General features: G+C 49.6%; 1 protein-coding gene across 1 annotated transcript in view; it reads right to left on the reverse strand.

Annotated features, from left to right (window-relative positions):
* Nucleotides 1-7953: 7953 nt before the first annotated feature.
* GPT (glutamic--pyruvic transaminase) overlaps nucleotides 7954-21034 on the reverse strand; it is a 37436-nt gene continuing 24355 nt past the window's right edge. Inside the window, 7 exon segments of the mRNA XM_048482686.1 lie at nucleotides 7954-9011; nucleotides 9975-10089; nucleotides 13070-13226; nucleotides 16862-17036; nucleotides 18755-18891; nucleotides 19120-19199; nucleotides 19792-19873. Coding sequence (XP_048338643.1) covers nucleotides 8921-9011; nucleotides 9975-10089; nucleotides 13070-13226; nucleotides 16862-17036; nucleotides 18755-18891; nucleotides 19120-19199; nucleotides 19792-19873 — 837 coding nt within the window. The 3' untranslated portion in view covers nucleotides 7954-8920.

Raw genomic sequence — 21034 nt, forward strand, 5'->3', positions numbered from 1 at the left:
GTGGAATGCACTCAAGGTTACTTCACCATCAACACCATTGAATCCTTTACAATGATATATTAGTAATAACGGTGAATCCAGTAGATACAATGAAAGAAAAATTATCCTAGAAGATTTTCAGAAATATTCTGGATTAAAAGTTAATATGGAAAAAACAGAAATAATGGGAGTTAATGTGAAAAAAAGACAATTAGAAAGAAGATTAGTAAAAAAGAAGATTAAATATTTGGGTATTATAGTAACGCATAGAAAGGAGAAGATGTTCAAATATAATTATGAGGCAAGATGGAAAAATATTAAAACAATTAAAAGAATGGGATAAGAAGACCTTATCAATTACAGGAAAAATTAAAGCATTAAAAATGTGTATAATGCTGAAAATGATTTATCTATTTCGAACTCTTTATTTGGAAATTAAGAAGAAGCAATTTAAGGAATGGGATACAAAGCTGAAAGCTTGGATGTTTAATCAAAAACATCTAAGAATTATGAATAATATTATATGTATGACAAAAAATTATTTAGGCTGGGGGGATACCGAAAATGCAGGAATATTATGAAGCATTCCAGATTAAGAGTCTGATGAATATAAATGAGGAAACTGTCGAAGGATGGGTTAAGTTTGAAAATGAAATAAATGAAGGAATTGGTGTTCATGGTATATTTAATAATGAGTTGAAGAGAGGGAACCAAACTGCAATAGGGCTAAGAAAGGTGTTACTAGATATATGGCAAAAATGGAGAGGAAAATGGATGCCCGGCACTCTGGACGTGGCACCTTTGGCAAGTGTAGCTGGAAAAGATGGAAAAAAGTGATAAAAATATTGAAAAGACAGGGAATTCAAACTGTTGCAAATCTGATAAGAGAAGGAGGAGAAATTATGACATTACAAAATTTCATAGAGTTAGGCGGTAATGAGAACTGGTTGGTTTTGAGGGGCATTTGGGAAAGGATAAAGGTTTCACGAATAAGAGGAGAATGTATAATGGCTAAATGTTTTGAACTATATGAAAAATGAAAAGGAAACATTTTGGGACATACATATAAATATATGGGAGAAGGAAGATTTTCTAGACACCGGAAAAACTGAAAATTTAATAGACAGTTGGAAAAATATAAAGATTGAGAAATATATGGAGTTGGAAAGAAAAGTGATATTAAAATGGTATAGAACACCAAAACAATTAGCATATATGATTAAAGGACTTAGTTCCAAATGCTGGCACTGTGGAGACCAGGAGGCATACTATAGTCATATGTACAGAAGTGAAAAAAAATTGGGCAACTGTATTGTTATATATCGAGAAACTGGTGAAGATTAACATTGGTTTAAATAATGACTCAATGCTCCAAGGGTAGTAATGGAGGAGATAGGAAGGGTGGATAAAATATAGTTATATGTATAAAATAATGATTAAAGCAGCCCATGCAACAATAGCTTTAGGCAGGAAAGAAAAGAAAAAATGGACAATCCAGAAATGGTTGGAATATATTTGGGAACAAGTGACACTGGACATTTTTGATATAATACAAACAATAAACTGTGGCAAGATAAACAGAGCGAAATTTTGAAGATATGGACAATATATGTGGACTGGCTGAAAGAAGCTGGAGTCAATGAGAAAATGTGGGAGAAGAGATTACAAAGAATGAACTTACTGCTGTTTAGTTGATAAAACTATGAAGAGGGGGGGAAAGAGGAAAATGTATTGTTTGAAAATGAATGAAGAAGAGTACTAATATAAAATGGAATATTCAAATGATACAATAAAAATTATATTAAAAAAAAAAAGACAGAGCAGGCCAGGTCTGTTTAGGCACCTGCCCACATGAGAGAGGTTGGCGTGGGAAAGAAGGCCATTGCTTTCATCTCTTGCATGTGAGCTCCCAAAGGCACCTGGTGGGCCACTGCAAGTAGCAGAGTGCTGGACTAGATGGACTCTGGTCTGATCCAGCTGGCTCGTTCTTATGTTAAAGAAGGAGGTGGGGGTGAATTTGCACCCCCTGCCATTGCACCTGGGGACATTTGAACCTCCTGTCCCATTGTAGATACGCAACTGAGCATCTTGGGCTGGATTGAAGCTGTTTTCCCCCTAGTTCTGCCACCATCCCAGTATAGTGGCACAGTTAAGAGTGGCGGACCCTTATCTGGTGAACTGGGTTTGTTTCCTTGCTCCTCTACACAACGCCTGCTGGGTGACCTTGGGCCAGGCACAGTTCACTCCAGAGGGAACCCCCCTCCCACAATTCCCAATCCTCAGTCTGCTTCAGCTGACTTTTGCAACTGTGCTTGAGGCTCAGCTCCTTCCTAAGCAATCAGCACCAGGCTGTTCTCATTCCCTGCAATCGTCCTAAAGGTCGAAGCCACGCCCCCCACCCCCATCCCTCCAACTCACCTTGATGGGACGGCCAGTTCTGCCTCTTGGCAAGTTGGAGCACCTGGGCTTTCACTGGACTCTTGATCCTCCCTTCAGCTGTCCTGCCTTTATCCTCTTCGCCATGGGCAGGTCCGGCCAGGCTGAGAAAAGCCCAGCCAATCCTGGCATCTCCAGACCCAACTGAAATCCAGCCACTGACTTCCCCTCTGGCTTCTTTTGTGGCCTGGCCATTGACAGCCGGCAGGTCTGTTTGCCCAAAGCCTCTTGACCCCACATGACCCCCACCTTCCCCTTCCCATCTCTGTCTTGCTTCTCCCTCCAGGGAGAAGGGAAGGAAGCACACCTTCTTTGCAAGTGCCAAAAAATGTGCATATAAGACAGGGAGGAATCCCGTGTTCTATAAAAGAAAGCAAACACTTCTGCAATCATAGTACGTATTGATTCAGGCCAGTTCCATCCCTTACTAAAGGGAGGGGGAAGAGCAGCCCCAGGAGTCCTGGCAGGAGATGAAGCATGGCCTTTCTTTAAAGCTGTGGCCACCCCACACATCTCCTCCTGGGATTCCACCAGCTGTGCCATATCTTCCACAATGTCCTGTGAGGTGTATCTGTGGTCACTGTCTGCAGGACCTCCCAGGGCCCCAGTATGCTGTGGCTCTAATGGTTTATATATATTTCTTTTGTGATCCCTGACAAGAGTGGCAGAGCTAAATAAACACATGCATTTATTAGCCTAAATTAGCAGCCTAGACATGTATTTAAGGACCAGCAGGGGGCTTTTAAGGCTAGTGAGAAGCAGAGAGGTGGTTTGCCCTTACCTTCCTCTGCACAGCCTCTGCAGGCGAAACGTCAGGAGAGAATGCTGCTAGAACACAGCCATACAGCCCAGAAACCACACAGCACCCAAGTGATTCCGGCCGTGAAAGCCTTTGACAATACACTCTGGATTTGATCATGATAGTGCAGGAGGAGCTGGCAATGAGTGCAGAGATTTTCTGCAAGTTGGCAGAGCGGGCATGGATGTGTCCCACCAGAAAACTGAATGTGGGTTAGAGGCCTGCAAACCCCAGCCCATGAAAGACTCAAGACCATTAGAGACATAACAGGGCATAACCTTGCTCTTCTTTTAGAGGTTTAGAGAAGGACCCAAATTTAGTGAGCTCCAAAATGCCAGGTCTGCTTAATTTGCAACTCTTGACTTCCACTAGTAAGTAATATAGACCAACCTCTGAGAGAGGAAGCGCGGACTGTGAAACCAACGGAACTCCTTGCCCACAAATTCCCTACGTTCAATGTGGTTAAAAAGTATTTGTAAGAGGTGCTTCTAAAAAGCCTTTTAAAATCCGTACAGTGTTAACCGGTGGAACTCCATGGCACAGTGGTGTATTGAATTACAGTCCTTATATGTTTTGGAGCTTGGTTTCTTAGAATCATGAAAACATAGATTAGGAAAAGACCACTAGGACGATCAAGTCCAACCCCCTGCTATGCAGGAAGAAACAATCAAAGCACTCATGACAGATGGCCATCCAGCCTCTCTTTAAAAACCTCCAAAGAAGAAGACCCCACCACACTCCGAGGCAGTGCATTCCACTGTCGAACGGCCCTTACTTGTCAGGAAGTTCTTCCTGATGTTTAGGTGGAGTCTCTTTTCCTTCACCTTGAACCCATGACTCCTGGTCCTCATCTCTGGAGCTGCAGAAAAGAAATTGGCTCCCTCTTCAGCATGACATCCCTTCAAATATCTAAACATGGCTATCATGTCAGTCCTTAACCTTCTCTACATACCGAACTCTCTAAGTCTCTCCTTGTAGGGCATGGACTCCAGACCTTTTACCATCTTGGTTGCCCTCCTCTGGACCTGCTGCAGCTTGTCAATAACCTCCTTGAATTGTGGTGCCCAGAACGGGACTCGATATTCCAGGTGAGGTCTTCCCAGTGCACAGTGGAGAGGTACTCTTACATCCCTCGATTCAGACACTGTACTCGGATGGGTGCAGCTCAGAACTGCAGTGGCTTTCTTAGACCTACTTGCTAAAGTCAACCAGTTCTTGTTCACTCTGCCAGGGTTCCTTGCACCTCAAATTTGGCCATATGTCAGGGTGTAACTGTAACCCCCATGCTCAGAATGGGTTGACCCAGTAAGGGGTGGAGACTCAAAGCAGCAAGAGGCTGCAGACCTCATGTAGTTTGGTGGAGACGAGGCTACCAGACTCGGACCTTGGTTTGTCTAAGCCCTTAACACCTTGTTAAGGTAACTGCAATGTTGTTGGGAACTAGTGGGAAGGTAGTTGTTTGTTTTTGCTATGTTGTAAATGTTGGAGTTTATTGTTTCAGGGTTTCTTTTTGTGGTTGTGATGGGTGAGAGTTCTCCTGGAAACCTTCATCATGTTGAATCCTGTTCACCAAGCCCTGGGAGTCTTCAGGAGCCAACCCACTTGCAAAGAAGAATTGGATTTGGCAATATCAGTAGCCTGTAAATATAAGGACTTGAAAATGCAACCTGAACAGGACCTTGAAGTGTGATGTTAAATGTCGATGTTATATGTTAAGAAAGTAAACCATTTTATTTTTAAAATTTGTTGTTGCAAACTCATTCCAAGTTCTGCCCCACAGAACCCACAGATTGAGGTTACATAACCAGAGGGACAGATAATAATAATTTTTGTTTTTGATATAGTTTTGATAGACATATAGGGTTAATAGAATTTAGGTTTTATTCTGGTTTTCTGTAAAAGTTTCTTCTCCTTGCTGGAAAATGTATTATTCCCTGGAACCATTGTCCAAGTCACAAGCTTGCTGCAACAAAAGATTAGATGATGCTAACTGTGGACCCAGAGAAACAGGATGCGAACAGTTAATGAATCAGGCAAACATCTTTTGCATTTTGACAGAGCCCAAGTAATTGTCACACAGACTCAGGAAAAGTCAACGGCCATTGGCAGAATTTATGTTCAGCAATTTCCTCCCAGTGGAGTTCCGGATCGTTTTCAAGGTGGCTTTTATTGACCTTTTATTTTATTGACCTATTGATCCAGTGGCTTTTATTGACCTTTAAGGCCTTGCGCGGCATGGGGCCCTCATACCTGCGGGACCGCATCACCCCTTATGTCCCAAATAGGCCACTGCGTTTGGCAGCAGCAGAATTGCTGGAGACCCCCAGTCCTTCAATGATGTGGCTAGCCTCGACCCGGGCCAGGGCCTTTACAGCTCTGGCCCCTGCCTGGTGGAATGTCCTTCCTCCAGCTATTCGGGCCCTGCGGGACCTTGGTGAGTTCCGCAGGGCCTGTAAGATGGAATTGTTCCACCAGGATTTTGGCGGGGCTGGCCGTGGATCCACCGCCCCCCAATGAGGCTGCTGTATTCCATCTTGGCAGGGCCATGATTTCCATCTTGGGCGTGGCCCTTCCCCTCCCGGCTTTCTAGATAGGGCGCCTGATTTTATTTCTTTGCTTTCTCTTATTCTGGTGTATTTGTTGCTGCTGAAATATTGTTGTTGCTGTAATGGTGTCATTTTATCGGGTTAATTTATATTTATGTTTTTATGTAATTGCTATTGAGTATAGCTCTGACTGTGAGCCACCTTGAGCCACCTTGGGGGGTGGGGGATGAGGCGACCTATAAAATCTAATAAATAAATAAATAAAAGATAGATAGATAGATAGATAGATAGATAGATAGATAGATAGATAGATAGATAGATAGATAGATAGATAGATAGATAGATAGATAGATAGATAGATAGATAGATAGATAGATAGATAGATAGAGAGATAGAGAGATAGAGAGAGAGAGAGAGAGAGAGAGAGAGAGAGAGAGAGAGAGAGAGAGAGAGAGAGAGAGAATAGCATAGGGAAAAATCACTAAAGAATAACTTAATCTTACTAAAAAAATCTCTAAACAAAGCATGAACATCCAGATACAGGGCAGAACATTCAGGTGAATATGCATAAGAGCCAGCAGGCAAACATCTTTGTTATCACAAGGACAACTATCAGAAGGAGGTGTTTCCTGACCAAAGATAAGACCTGGATGTCTTGGAGGTAGAAGCTTAATGGCCCTTGATGGCCTTGTATTATTACTCTATAATTCAATACAAAATTTACTCTAAGAATGTGGTGTTTTTCTGTGTTGGTGTGCGCTGTGCGCCATGCTTGGCCTCGTGCCTGGCCAGGTGCTCGCTGTGCATTTGTGCCTCCGTGCCAGCGTATTCTTTGATGTTGCAGTAAAGAAACTTTTTAAAAAAGAATCTTGCCTGCCGAATCTCTTTGTTTGCCGCCCAGCTGAAATCACTGAAATCACCCTTAAAGTTGCCCAGTCAGCGGGTAACAGTTTTGGTGCCGTGAGTCGGATCTGAGTCAACATTGCTGCAGAGAGAGAAAGGTCCGGGGAAATCATCAGCCACGCTGAGACGTCTGCCTGCTGGATAGGTGAGATACCTCTGCTTCTGCATCCTGTTTTCCTGATGGCAGCCACTCAGGAACAACAGGGGCAATAGCCAAGGCCATGCCCCTCTCCTGGTCCCCATCAACCGAGCTGCCACCAGAAGTTTCTGTTCCTCATCCCATGGCGCTCGAAACATCAGATCTCCCAGAGTGGGTTGCCTGCCTAGCTGCCCATCTCCCCACCGTGAATTGTTCCAAGTTAGTATAAGTCTCCCTGAGCCCCAAAAGCCAAGACCAGTAGAGCAGCGCCAAGGGGGGCGGGGGGGGGTGCATGACGCACCGAGCGTGCACCGGTGAGGGAGCGTGGCAGGGGCATGGTAGGGGTGTTCCAAGGGAATGGCGGGGGTGTTCCGGGGCGTGGTGTGTGGTGGTGTGGCAGGGGCGCAGGGCGCACACATGTCCCCTTTAAGAACATAAGAACATAAGAACAAGCCAGCTGGATCAGACCAGAGTCCATCTAGTCCAGCTCTCTGCTACTTGCAGTGGCCCACCAGGTGCCTTTGGGAGCTCACAAGCAGGATGTGAAAGCAATGGCCTTCTGCTGCTGCTGCTCCTGAGCACCTGGACTGTTAAGGCATTTGCAATCTCAGATCAAAGAGGATCAAGATTGGTAGCCATAAATCGACTTCTCCTCCATAAATCTGTCCAAGCCCCTTTTAAAGCTATCCAGGTGAGCAGCCATCACCACCTCCTGTGGCAGCATATTCCAAACACCAATCACACGTTGCGTGAAGAAGTGTTTCCTTTTATTAGTCCTAATTCTTCCCCCTAGCATTTTCAATGAATGCCCCCTGGTTCTAGTATTGTGAGAAAGAGAGAAAAATGTCTCTCTGTCAACATTTTCTACCCCATGCATAATTTTGTAGACTTCAATCATATCCCCCCTCAGACGCCTTCTCTCCAAACTAAAGAGTCCCAAACGCTGCAGCCTCTCCTCATAAGGAAGGTATGAGGCCCTCCCCAAGACCCAGCTCAGTGGCACACCCCACGGACTTCACGTGGCAAGAAGCCGGGACTGCGGGCTTCCCCCTGCAGGTTACTCATCCCACGACCTTCCACATAGAATGCTGGAACTGGGCCAGAGGGGGTGCAGCCCATGCAAGCCCCCAGAGAAGAACACCATCCTATGGTTCATTCCAGTGGCTTTTATAGATCCTCTCGTGTCCCACACACAGGCATGCCAATGGGGGTGCACAACCTTACAGCAGAGCACGACGCCCAAGTTGAGAACCCCTCGGGCAGGCCCACCCACGCCACATCCCTGGGTGCTGCTGGACACCCCCAGACTCCAGGGAGCAGATCCGAATCTGACAGGCAGGCAGTGCCGAGCCCCTCCACTGCCCCCCTGCCCTGTGAGTGGGAACCCCAGAATGCGAGAAGGAAGAACGACCATCCTCGGGGACCCTGGGGCAGCATCCCTGCTGGGGACAGAAGAAGGCTCACTTGGCACTGTGAGGGGAAAGGCGAGCATTAGGCTGCATTTCCTGGCCCTCCTGGCAACTTGGCCTTCGTGCCGTAGCCCCGGCTGGGCCATAAGAACTCTTAGAGGAGGGGGCTGCGGATCAGCAGCGGGACCCCTGCTTTGCGTACAGAAGACCCTCGGCTCCGTCCCCAGCAGCCCCGCCAGTTACGAGGATCTCAGGGGCCGGTGTTGGGAAAGAGCTTTCTCTGTCAGACAACCCAGAGAAGCCGGGGTGGCGATACTTAGACCTGGGGGGGGGGCATCAGGCAGCCTCCTGAGTTCATCTGCCCACCCGGTGTTTTGGATTCACAGGCGCAAAGGTATCTTGCAAGAACAGTCTCCTAGGCAGAGACCCTCCCCCATCTCAGTCTTGTCGGGAGGTCTGAGCCAAAGGAAGCAGCCCCAAAGTCCAAGCAATGCCTTCTGGGTAAAGAGTCCAGTCGACTGGCACCGGCTATTCCGCTGGCCGCCATCTTTTATTGCTTAGGTAAAAGCAGGCCTGGCCAGGTGTGAAAAGGGCAATGTCAGGTGGCCACTGGAAGATGACTGGGGAGGCAGGAGCCTTGCCACCCCCACCCCCACCCCCCGCGTCCTTCTGGTGCTGTGCCCACCCCCCTGTGCTGGGCCCCTGCAGGCTAGGAATATTCCTGGAGGAACTTGGCGTGGAACTGGGTCAGCTTCCGCAACAGGATCCGCAGCTTCTCCAGGGGCGGCAAGATGGTCATTCTGGGAGGGAGAGCAAGCAGTGAGCCACTCAGAGGGACCGGCAGGCCCACCAGAGGCAGCCCACCCAGCCAGCATTGACCCCCCCTCACCCAAATCAACCCGGGTCTCTGTGAGGCAGCAGTTAGACCGGGACCCTTTGCCTGGACGCTGGCAGATCTTGGCCCTTTGCCACAAAAGCTGGCCCAGAAGGCTCGGGAAGGTTTAAAATCTGGAATCTGGCACTACAGAAGGTTAAAAATCTGGACTCTATCACTAAACAGCCCTATCTACGAAAGGGTGAGGGGACACAATGGGACAATTTAAATATGTCTGAGCCCTCCCTGGAGGGGAGGGAGGGAAGGGGTGGCATGCAAGGGAAGGGGAGGGAGGGGTGACATGCAAGGGAGGGAAGGGGTGGCATGCAAGGGAAGGGGAGGGAGGGGTGACATGCAAGGGAGGGGAGGGAGGGGTGGCATGCAAGGGAGGGGAGGGGTGGCATGCAAGGGAGGGGTGGCATGCAAGGGAGGGGGGGGGAGGGAGGGGTGGCATGCAAGGGAGGGGAGGGAAGGGGTGGCATGCAAGGGAGGGGGAGGGAGGGGTGGCATGCAAGGGAGAGAGGAGGTGGCATGCAAGGAGGAGAAGAGGTGGCACGTGCAAAGGGAAGGGGAGGAAGGGGTGACATGCAAGGGAAGGGGGGGGTGGCATGCAAGGGAGGGGAGGGAGGGGTGGCATGCAAGGGAGGGGAGGGAGGTGGAAGGGCCCGGCATCTGGACATGGCCCACCCACCCTAACAGAGGGAGGGGAGAGGAGGGAGGAGAGGGGTGGCATGCAAGGGAAGGGGAGGGAGGGGTGGCATGCAAGGGAGGGAGGGAGGTGGAAGGTCATCTGAGTCATTCACGTACTCTCAGCCTAACCAACCTCACAGGGTAGTCGTTGCCAGCTGCGGCTGGAGTGAGTGTCTCAGGGGACCAGGAGAAGCGTTACCTGAAGTGAAAAGTGCCCTCCTTCTGGCCAAAGCCGCTGCCGGGCACCACGCAGATGCCCGTCTCTTCCAGCAGTCGGAGGCAGAAAAACATGTCTGGGGCCTGGCCTTGTGCCTGTGGGGAGAGAAGAGGTGCAGTGGGGCAGAGGAGCCACTGGGAGCGAATCTGGAACCAAGCACATATCTGCAGAGACCCTCTCTCGTCTGCCCCGCTTCCTCCATCACCAGCCCCACAGAAAACCAACAAGGAATGCCAGAGGCTCCAGGACAATTTCCAAGGAGCACATCCTCTGTACATAAGAACATAAGAACGAGCCAGCTGGATCAGACCAGAGTCCATCTAGTCCAGCTCTCTGCTACTCGCAGTGGCCCACCAGGTGCCTTTGGGAGCTCACGGGCAGGAGGTGAAAGAAAGGACCTTAAGAACATAAGAACAAGCCTGCTGGATCAGACCAGAGTCCATCCAGTCCAGCTCTCTGCTACTCGCAGTGACCCACCAGGTGCCTTTGGGAGCTCACCTGCAGGATGTGAAAGCAAGGGCCTTCTGTGGCTGTTGCTCCCCATCACCTGGTCTGCTAAGGCATTTGCAATCTCAGATCAAAGAGGATCAAGATTGGTAGCCATAGATCGACTTCTCCTCCATAAATCTGTCCAAGCCCCTTTTAAAGCTATCCAGGTGAGTGGCCATCACCCCCTCCTGTGGCAGCATATTCCAAACACCAATCACACGTTGCGTGAAGAAGTGTTTCCTTTTATTAGTCCTAATTCTTCCCCCCAGCATTTTCAATGAATGCCCCCTGGTTCTAGTATTGTGTATACTGTACACAGTCTGAGAGTCACAGATATTTTGTTGCTGACTGTGGAGGCTCCATCTGCCAGGCTTCAGGCTTTCTCCTGCTTCCTGCTCAAGCAGGGAACTCTTGCAGTGATGCCCCCTCCCCTTGTTCTGGAGACCCCTCCCGTGAAGAAAGGACTGACTGCCTGAGAGTCCGTCTGGTTGCCTGTTACGTCCCCCCCACCCGCACTTGCGGGACGAGTAAGTGGGGCTCAGACTGCTGAGAGGCCGACAAAGTTGGAGGAGTGCAGTGGCCACAAGTGACTGGGCATTCCTGGGCGGGGCTGTGGCAAGGACGCAGCCGCTGCGCCGGTCCTTGGGCGGAAAACGAATGCACGCAGGCGCGGGCTGCCACGCACGCCGGTGCACCTCCTGCTAGACTGCTTCCAGTTCTGCGCGCTACTGCTGAGGAGCGGAGGAGGGGCGTAACTAAGGCAAAAATCACGTGGCAAAATCACCCATTAGTAACCCCCTCTCGGGACACGCAAATGATTAGTCACCTACTCTCGGGAACCTGTGAGAACCTGCTGGATCATACCTCTGCCTAAAGCAGGGATCTTCAAACTATGGCCCTCCAGATGTTCATGGACTACAATTCCCATCACCCCTGCCACTTGGCCATGCTGGCAGAGGCTCATGGGAATTGTAGTCCATGAACCTCTGGAGGGCCATAGTTTGAAGACCCCTGGCCTAAAGGAACAAGGGGAGGAGAGGTATGCCCCTCCACTTGCATTTCCCTCCCCTCAGCCCTTCCAGCTATGGGGGGCTTCAGACTTCTTAACAATCCTAAACCTGTGCAGAGAGCCCAGCTTGGTAAATGCATGTACAGGGCCAGGAAAGGGGGACTATTCCCAGTGGGACCCCCTCACCCCGTCTCCTTGTAGATGTTTGGCACCAGGACAGAGTGTATACTATTAATGCATGAGATCTGTACCACCCTTCTGCAAGTGCAGAGATCCAGCCTGCAGCCCCGATCAGCACGGCCAGTGCACATGGGAAGAATCAGAGAATCCTGACCCCCCCCCCCACCGCCCCCTGCCCCCAGGTGTGTCCTTGCAGCTCCATGCACAAAATATCCAAAGAATCTCAAGGGCAGGTTCACGTGTGTGATAGCGGAGTCAGAAATGATTTATTCCATTTCTGATCTTGTTTTTAATAAAGGTGAAATTATGTTTTTTATCTCTTTATAAGTTAGATAGGAAAAAGTTGTATTAGATAGAAAGCAGGAATTGTAGTTGTATTTTGTATTCGTATCTGCATGAAGCCTCCTTTGCTCGAGGCAGGAATCCACCCCTGCTCCACCTGGGCATGTCCCTTTTCATTTGCAAAAACCATGAATGGACGTTTGACAAAAGGGAACCCCGGAAGAAGCACATCCATCTGCCTAATCCCATCGACAGGCAGATAAGGGTGCCGTCGTCATTAGGTTTCGTTTCCTGGCCTCAAGCACCCAAAGGACTGTCGAAGGCTTTCACGGGCCGGAATCACTTGGGTGCTGTGTGGTTTCCGGGCTGTATGGCCGTGTTCTAGCAGCATTCTCTCCTGACGTTTCGCCTGCATCTGTGGCTGGCTTCAGATCCTCTGAAGATGCCAGCCACAGATACGAAGCGCTTTTATCGAAATACTGCCATACAGTCTCGGACAACCTTATTCAGCTACAACACCAAAGGATTCTTTGTGTTTTTACGCCTGTGCCCGCACCATGCGCCTCGCCCTGCTTCTGCCAGGGAAGTCCAGAAGTTGACGCCTCTTGGATTCTAATTGGTTCTATGTATCTGTAAATGATTGGTGCAGGCTGTCTTGGATCCTCCCAGATTCCTGGGCAGGAGAAAGTGCATATATAAGATGTTGTAAAGCTGCTAGGGCAGCTGCAGTTTATGGAATTATTGGCAGGGTGCTGGACACGTAGGGTCAGCATCTCTCAATAAACTCATTTTATTTTCACTATTCTTGTAATATGTTGGGTCCTGTTTCTGTTCCTCTGCGCTGCTGAGAGCTGGTTGATCTGGGGAGAGTAAAAGTTACCCAGGCAGCCCGGTAACATGTGAATGTGCATCTCCTCCCTGCCTCAGCTCAATCTGCTCTAGCAGGTTGCAACTGTCCAAGTTCTTGGGCAGCTCTAATGGAGATCCTGGAGTCAAACGTTCCTCCGCCTCCCCAAGCGGTGCCCCCTCCCCTTTCCCCCTGGAATCAAGGCTTTGGGGTCACTCTAGGAAAAAGATCTTCTGGAGCCATGCCTGGAGAATGTGCCAACCTTGTCTTTGGCTGCTTCCACGCGACGCAGAGAGGTAGCTTTCGATCGGGGAAAGCATTACATGGCTCCTTGCACTGGGTTGCAGTGGAATCCGGGGGCTTGATTCAAGGTCTCCTGCGTGAGCCGTGCCTTCTGGGCGAGGGCGTCCAGCACTGCTTGCTTTTCCTGCAAGAGGAGACCTGGAGGTCAGATCAGGGCAAAAACAGCTTCCTGCCATAAGGAGGCCCAAACCCCCCACCAGACGGCATCCAGGACACAGGAGGCGTGCAGGAGGAGGAGGGAGGTGGGGCGAGGTGGAAGTCAGTTCTTCCTGGTCGAGAGTGCTGATGGTCATGCTGCTGGAACTCCTGGAGATTTGGGAATGGAGCCTGGGGGGAGGAGGAGGAGGAGGAGGAGGAGGAGGAGGAGGAAGGAAAGAAGAAGAAGAAGAAGAAGAAGAAGAAGAAGAAGAAGAAGAAGAAGAAGAAGAAGAAGAAGAAGAAGAAGAAGAAGAAGAAGAAGAAAAGGAGGAGGAGGTGGTAGAGAAAAAGAAGGAGAAGAAAAAGAAGAAAAAGAAGAAGAAAAAGAAAAAGAGGAGAAGGAGAAGGAGAAGGAGAAGAAGAAGGAGAAGGAGAAGGAGGAGAAAAAGAAAAAGAAAAAGGAGAAGGAGAAGAAGAAGAAGAAGAAGAAGAAGAAGAAGAAGAAGAAAAGGAGGAGGAGGGAGGGAGGGAGGAGGTGTTTGGTTATATCCCCTTTCTCCTCCTGCAGGAGACATTTCAAAGGGCTGACAATCTCCTTGCCCTTCCCCCCTCACAACAAACACCTGTGAGGTGGGTGGGGCTGAGAGAGCTCCGAGCCTTGACTAGCCCAAAGGTCGAGACACCCAGCCTGGCGTGTGTGGGAGTGTGAACTAATCTGAATTCCCCAGATAAGCCTCCCACAGCTCAAGCGTGAGGCTGGGAATCTCAAGGTTCCCTCCAGATTAGAATGCACCTGCTCTTAACCACTACGCCACTGCTGCTCCCTATGCCACTGCTGCATAATAAAGATGGCTCCCCCGTGGCAACACTTCTCCTAGGAACTTTTGTTGCCACTAAAAAATAAATAAAGATTTCCAGCATAGTGTAATGGATTCTAATCTAAAGAACCAGGTTCGATTTTCCATTCCTCCACCTGAGTGGCAGAGGCTTATCTGGTGAACCAGATGTGTTTCGGCACTCCTACATTCCTGCTTGGGCTAGTGCAGTTCTCAGGGATTTCTCTCCTCAGCCCCCCACCTACCTCACAAGGTGTCTGTGGTGGGGAGAGGAAGGGAAAGGAACTCGTGAACTACCTTGAGTCTTCTTCCAGGAGAGAAAGGGGGGGGGGGATATAAATCCAAAATCATCTTCTTCAATGGGAACGAAGAATCCACGGGGAAGGCTTTCTCCCATGTTCCTCTTTTCAGTCCGCCCTTTTCCCCTGGCTCTGGGGGGCTTTTTCCAACAGATACCTTGAGCATTATAAAAATCTGTCTGACAGTTCCTCTGACTTTCCAACCTTCATTTTTTTTAAAAAAAGTTTTTAGCTCCTTCCATTGCAGAGATGTATGGGGAAAGGCATGGGTCTGCAACGAATTGGGCTACTAACTTTAATAAATCTGGAATTCAGAGGATCTAGCAGATTGGTTGTTATAATGCTATAGCAATATGCTAATCACATATATTTTTAAAAGCTTCAAGAGCAGCCAATGGGAAAAGGATTAAGATGTGGTGTAGCGTTTAGAGTGTCCGACCAGGGTTTGGATGACTGGGTGTAAATACTCTCTCAGGGAGCAGCAGTGAAAGTATGAGAGTTAAGAAAGAGAGCTTCGTGTATCTAATCTTGGGAACCCTGAGGTTTTGATTCCCAGCTCTGAGCCACCTGAGCTGTGGAGGCTTGGTTCCTGGGGAATTCAGGATTAACCTGGGCACTTTCACCTGCATCCAGCTGTAAGGTGACCTTGGGCTGAATCACAGCTTCTTGGGCTCTCTTGGCCTCCACCTACCTCACAGGGTGTTTGTTTGTTGTGGGGGAAGGGCAAAGGAGATTATCAGCTCCTTTGGAGTCTCCTGCAGTGAGAGCAGTGGGGATATGCAATCTCTAAACTCCTCCCTCCCTCCTCCTGCCCTCCTCTCCTCCTCCCTCCCTCCTCCCTCCTCCTCCTCCCTCCCTCCTCCCTCCTTCTTCCCTTCTTCTCTCTTCTCTCTCTCTTCTTCTCTCTTCTTCTTCTTCTTCTTTTTCTTCTTCTTCTTCTTCTTCTTCTTCTTCTTCAGCAGCTGTAGAAGCCTGCCAGACAATTCTGGGCCTGTCACAATCTCTCAGGCTAACAACATTCTTGTGGGAATTAGGCAGAGAGAGACAGGAATGATAGGGAAAGCCGCTTTGGGTCTCCAAAGAAAAGCAAGATATAATTTTTTTGTTTAAAAGCGTAAATAAGCAAGGGAAATAATGCCAGTGTGGGCAGAAACTCTGAAAATGCACCTGTACCTCCCACCTGTACACAATATCTGCAGGGGGTTTGACTGTGATCGTTCCCAAAAGATCCAGGTTTTGGAAAGACTTCAGGAAAGCGGGGAGAGGGGAGGGGTCACAAAGTGGACGGCTGGGAGGGCTGTTGTGGGCATAGAAGACAGCATGGCCTGCGGGGCGTGTTTGCCTTGTAAGTCTGGGCCTCCTGGATGGGCATCCCTGCACACCTGCTTTGAGGCAAGGAAGGAAAGTTTACGGGTTCCAGGGAGGCAGAGACGTATCTAGGGGAAATCTGAGTTTTTTGTGCACCCCCCACCCTCCGGTAGGGGTGGTCGACCTTCCCCATCACGACCAAACGATTTTTTTTTTGCACCAGGTCTTGAAGTCAGTGTATGGACCCGGGGGAGAGGAGGAGGGGGGTGGGGGCGTGACTAAATGGCTGCGTCCTGGGGACAATTGATCCCATATGTCCCCCTTGGTGGTACGCCCTTGCAGGGGCGTCACCCTGGCTCCCAACTTGTCAGCAAAGCTCCGTAATTCTTCGTCCGATATCCACCACTCTTACTCTGACCTTCTTTCCAGGAACTCAGGAGAGCACACATTCTTCCCTCCCTTTTCATTGTTTCATTTATTTATTTATTTTTTATGGGATTTTATACCGTACCCAACTATGAAGGGCCTCTGAAGTGCACAATAACACAGTATATATACAGATAAAAACCCATTAGAATTAAAATGATTTCCAGTTTAAATTTAGTTTTAAAATACAGCGGTAAATTCAGCCAAAAATATAAAATATAAAGATATAAAAGTAAGTCAGCTAATAACTCCCAGATTAAACCCTCCCCAGGAGAGACACGGAACAAAAGTGCGGTCCCTCTAGATGACAGGGGGACTCGGAACTGGGGATAGAAGGGGCACCTATCAGCTGTTGAGCCCTCCAAAAGCCGGTGGGAACAACTTCACAGTCTTACAGGCCCTACTTGAGGAACTCATAAGATCCGCAGGGTCGGACAACTGGAGGAAGAGCGTTCTTCCACCAGGCAGGGCCAATGGCTGAAAAAGGCCCTGGCTCGAGTGGAGCTAGCCAGCATCATTGAGGGCCAGGGACTCACCAGTAAAATGGCCTCTGCTGAACGCAGAGGCCGAGTGGGGACATATGGGATAATGCGGTCCCGAAGATTTGATCCCCACAACAACCCTGCGAGATAGGTTGAGCTAAGAAAAGGACCAAGATTGACCAGCAAGCTTCTGAGCTGAATGGGAATTGGAGCTCGGGTCTCCCCATCCCAACAGTCATCTCTGCCCAGGAGAGACCCTGCTTGGCTTACCTGGTTGAACTGTTGGTAGGAAGGATCTCCGGGCTCAGGCCGGTTCACCACCGCGTCCAGGACGATCTGCCCCGTCACCGGTGGGCACAAGCACACCGAAACCAGTTTCACCAGCTGCTGCTGCACGGCTGGGTCCATGTTGATCACCTCCATGTAACCTCCCCGGAAGCCCAGCCACCAGCAGCGTGAGAAATGAGAGAGAGGACCCTCAGAGCTCAGGGCAGCCATTTTGAAATCAGACAGCAGAAAATTCCTCTTGCCGTATTGTCAAAGGCTTTCGTGGCTGGAATCACTGGGGTGCTGTTTCTGGGCTGTATGGCCGTGTTCTAGCACAGTGTTAGGCGAGGGCAACACTGCTAGGTAGCCGGAGTGCAACCAAACTGCAACCCCAAAACCCACTGATTTATCACCATAGAAATTGTAGCACGGGCAATTCTAACCCGAATACTGAGGTTTTGGATTTACGAAAAACCAATGGCTCTGAAGGCTCTGAAACGTGCATTACTCAAGGAGCAAGCTTGGTGGTAGTTGTTGGCTTTGCATTTAAGAAGCAACTGTGCAAGTCTTCCAACAGGTGAATCACGCGACCCTAGGAGGGTTTACTCAGAAGCAAGCCCCATTGCCAGCAACAAGCTTATTCCCAGGTAAAAGGATGGCGGCTTTTAGTTCTTTGCATGAAAAATCAGTGGGGTTTAACAGTTAGCTGGGGTTACCTACACTGCTTCCCCAAAACTAGGTCTTAGGGTTTAAAGCTAATGTCGAGCTTGTGACCCATAGCCAGCCTAGATGTGGGGGGGGGTGATTCTCCCACACACACACACATACGATGAACTCTGTCTGTCGTGCGTTCACAGAGAGGGAGCTTGAGTGCACCACCTCTGGTAATTTTCGTGCCATAGGTTATCATCACTGTTCTAGCAGCATTCTCTCCTGACGTTTCGCCTGCATCTGCGGCTGGCATCTTCAGAGCATCTTCAGAGGATGCCAGCCACAGATGCAGGCGAAACATCAGGAGAGAATGCTGCTGAAACTTAGGCCACACAGCCGGAAACCACACATGCCAGAGCCCCAATGCCGCACCCCTGTTATCCCCTTGGCTATGTTTTCATCAGAAATCCAGCTGGGGGACTTTAAGGTCAGACTCTTCCAGGGGTGGAACATCAGGTAATCCTCCAGGGGAAAGTATAACTCAAGGAGGCAAGCCCTTTGCAGGCTGGCTGTTGTGGGTTTTCTGGGGCTGTGGCTGTGGTCTGGTGGTTTTTGCTCCTAACATTCTGCCCATGGGTGAAACGTCAGGAGCAAAACCCACCAGATCATGGCCACACAGCCCAGAAAACCCACAACAGCTGGTGGATTGTGGCTGTGAAAGCCTTTGACAATGCCTTTGCCCAGAGCAGCAAAGTAGGGAGCGTGGGAGATAAGTTAAGGCTTCGTGTACTGTCTGGGAGGGAACGGGTTTGATTCCAGCTCTGCAGCCCACAGGCTGTGGAGGCTTCTCTGGGGATTCAGATTAGCCTGTGCACTCCCACACACGCCAGCTGGGTGACCTTGGGCTAGTCACAGCTTCTCGGAGCTCTCTCAGCCCCACCCACCTCACAGGGTGTTTGTTGTGAGGGGGGAAGGGCAAGGAGGTTGTAAGCCCCTTTGAGCCTCCTACAGAAGAGAAAGGGGGGATATAAATCCAAACTCTTCTTCTTCTAAAGGTGGATCTGATGAATGGGGAAAGGGATGGCAGGACCCAGCCTGAATGGGGCAGCCTCGTGCTCCGTGCCTGAACTCTGTCCCCGAGCCCTGAGCCCACCCCCATGATCCTTCCCCCCCCCACCCCCACATACACCATGTCCACACTACTAGCATTCCAACCTGCTCTCCACGAGTCTCCCCAGCACTCACTCGCCCATGAAGCCCTTGGAGATGGAGTGGAAGCAGGCCAGCTCCACCGTCTCGGAGTACTTGGGGCCCATCTCAAAGAGCACCTTCTTGAAGGAGTGGAACTGGGAGCCCTCCGCATAGACGTTGTCTTGATAAACCTGTGGGAGAAAGAGGCAGCGGGCGCTGTGGCCAGGGAACCCGCTGGCAGGAGGGCAAAGGGGGACTGGCTGCTTCTCTGGACCCAGAGACGATGGTGCAGCAGGAAGCCACGAGGACTGTTAGCGCAGAGGCACCCGCTGCTCCAGGTGTCCACAGCAGACAGCCTTGTGGGCCATTCCTGAGCAGGGGGGCCTTCCTCGGGCCAGTTGGACTGGGGAAGGACTCACCTCATCCGCCAGGAGGAAAAGCTGCTCTTCCCAAGCAAAGTGGATGACCTCTTCGATGCACTTGCGGCTCTGCACCTGCCCTAAAGAAGAAGAATAAGAAGAGTTTGGATTTATATATCACCTCCTCCTGCTGTGCAGTGGAGACTCAAAGGTCGGTTACAATCTCCTTGCCTTCTCCCCTGGCACAACAAACACCCTGTGGTGGGTGGGGCTAAGAGAGCTCCGAGAAGCTGTGACTAGCCCAAGGTCACCCAGCTGGCGTGTGTGGGAGTGCACAGACTAATCTGAATCCCCCAGAGAAGCCTCCACAGCTCAGGCGGCAGAGCTGGGAATCAAACCCGGTTCCTCCGGGCTCACTTCAGCCTCCGAGTAGTTTCAACATGGTGTAATGGTTAAGAGCAGTGGACCGTAATCTAGAGAACCGGGTTTTGACTGCCACCTCCCTCCCACCTTGAGTGGCTGGGGGGCATCGGGTGAGACCAGATGTGTTTCCCGCCTCCTGCATTTCCTGCTGGGTAACCTTGGGCTGTCAGTCACTGTTCTCTCAGGGACTCTCTCCAGCCCCGCACTGCCTGACAAGGTGTCTGTTGGCGAGGAAAGAAAGGAGTTTATGCTGCTGTGAGCACTCATTTAAAGGTAAAGAAGAACTAGTATAAAAACCAACTTCTTCACCTGTTGCAGGGCTGAACACGGTATCCAGGAGGGTAAGTCCTGTGGGCTTCAGTAGAAGAGCTGGATTCAAGTCCAGTAGCACCTTAGAAGCCAATTGGATTTGGGCAATATGAGTTTTTGAGATATTTGACAAAGAAGAAAAAGAATAGTTTGGATTTAGACTCTGCTTTTCTCAATCGTAAAGAGCCTCAAAGCAGTTTTATAAAGTTTTTCCCTTCTTCTCCCCACAACAGACACCTTGTGAGGCAGGTGGGGCTGAGAGGGCTCTGAGAGAACTGTGACTAGCCCAAGGTCACCCAGCAGGAAGTGTGGGAGTCTTGACAAGGTACTCTTCACCAGATAAGAGTTCACCACTCATGTGGAGGAGAGGGGAATCAAACCCAGAATGTTCAGAGGGAACTGGGGCTAGGCCCAGGTCACTCAGAAGGCCTCATGTGCAGGAGTGTGAAAAACAAACCCAGTTTACCAGATTGCAGTCTGCCCCATGTGGAGGGATGGGGAATCAACCCCAGTTCTCCAGATTAGAGTCCACCTGCTCTTAACAACCACGTCACACAGGAAAAGCAGGCTTCTTGCAGCACCCCCCCAAAGGAGGACCTTAGAGCAGTGGTTCTCAACCTTCCTAATGCCGCAACACTAGTTTAATACAGTTCCTCATGTTGTGGTAACAGGTTCCCATGGTGGTGGAATTCAAACAGTGGCGTAAGCATATTAGGGCTGGGCAGGGCATGACAGAGAGTGGCGAGTCGGCATTCCTAGGTGAGGCTGGGTTAATAATTTCTCTGTCACTGTCCAAAAACTCTTACTTTAAAAAAAAAAGTTCCTAATTTCCAGCTGGTATCTTTCTGTCCTGTAATTTAAGAAGCTCATTATAGCAAGTCCACTATGGTCTGCCAACAGAAACGATCCATCTCTCCTCTCATTGACTGCCTGTCAAATACTTAATACTTTCAAATGCTTAATTTTGTTTCTAGAAACTCAAAGAAGGAGACTCCTTAAACAAGGAACTTCACCTATATTTCTAAAGCATGCTTTTAAAAGAGCATGCCAACAGGGAGAATTATCCTGTTTTCTACATACAGCTAACCAGCCATAGGAGCAACAGGACTTTATGATTTTTGGACCTAATGGAATTTCTAACGGAAAAGCAGACCCAATTAGTAACCCCCTCTCGGCACACACCAATAATTAGTAACCCACTCTCGGGAACTGGTGAGAACCTGCTGGATCCCACCTCTGGTTG

Source organism: Sphaerodactylus townsendi, unplaced genomic scaffold (genome assembly GCF_021028975.2).
Source record: "Sphaerodactylus townsendi isolate TG3544 unplaced genomic scaffold, MPM_Stown_v2.3 scaffold_19, whole genome shotgun sequence".
Classification (NCBI taxonomy): Eukaryota; Metazoa; Chordata; class Lepidosauria; order Squamata; family Sphaerodactylidae; genus Sphaerodactylus; species Sphaerodactylus townsendi.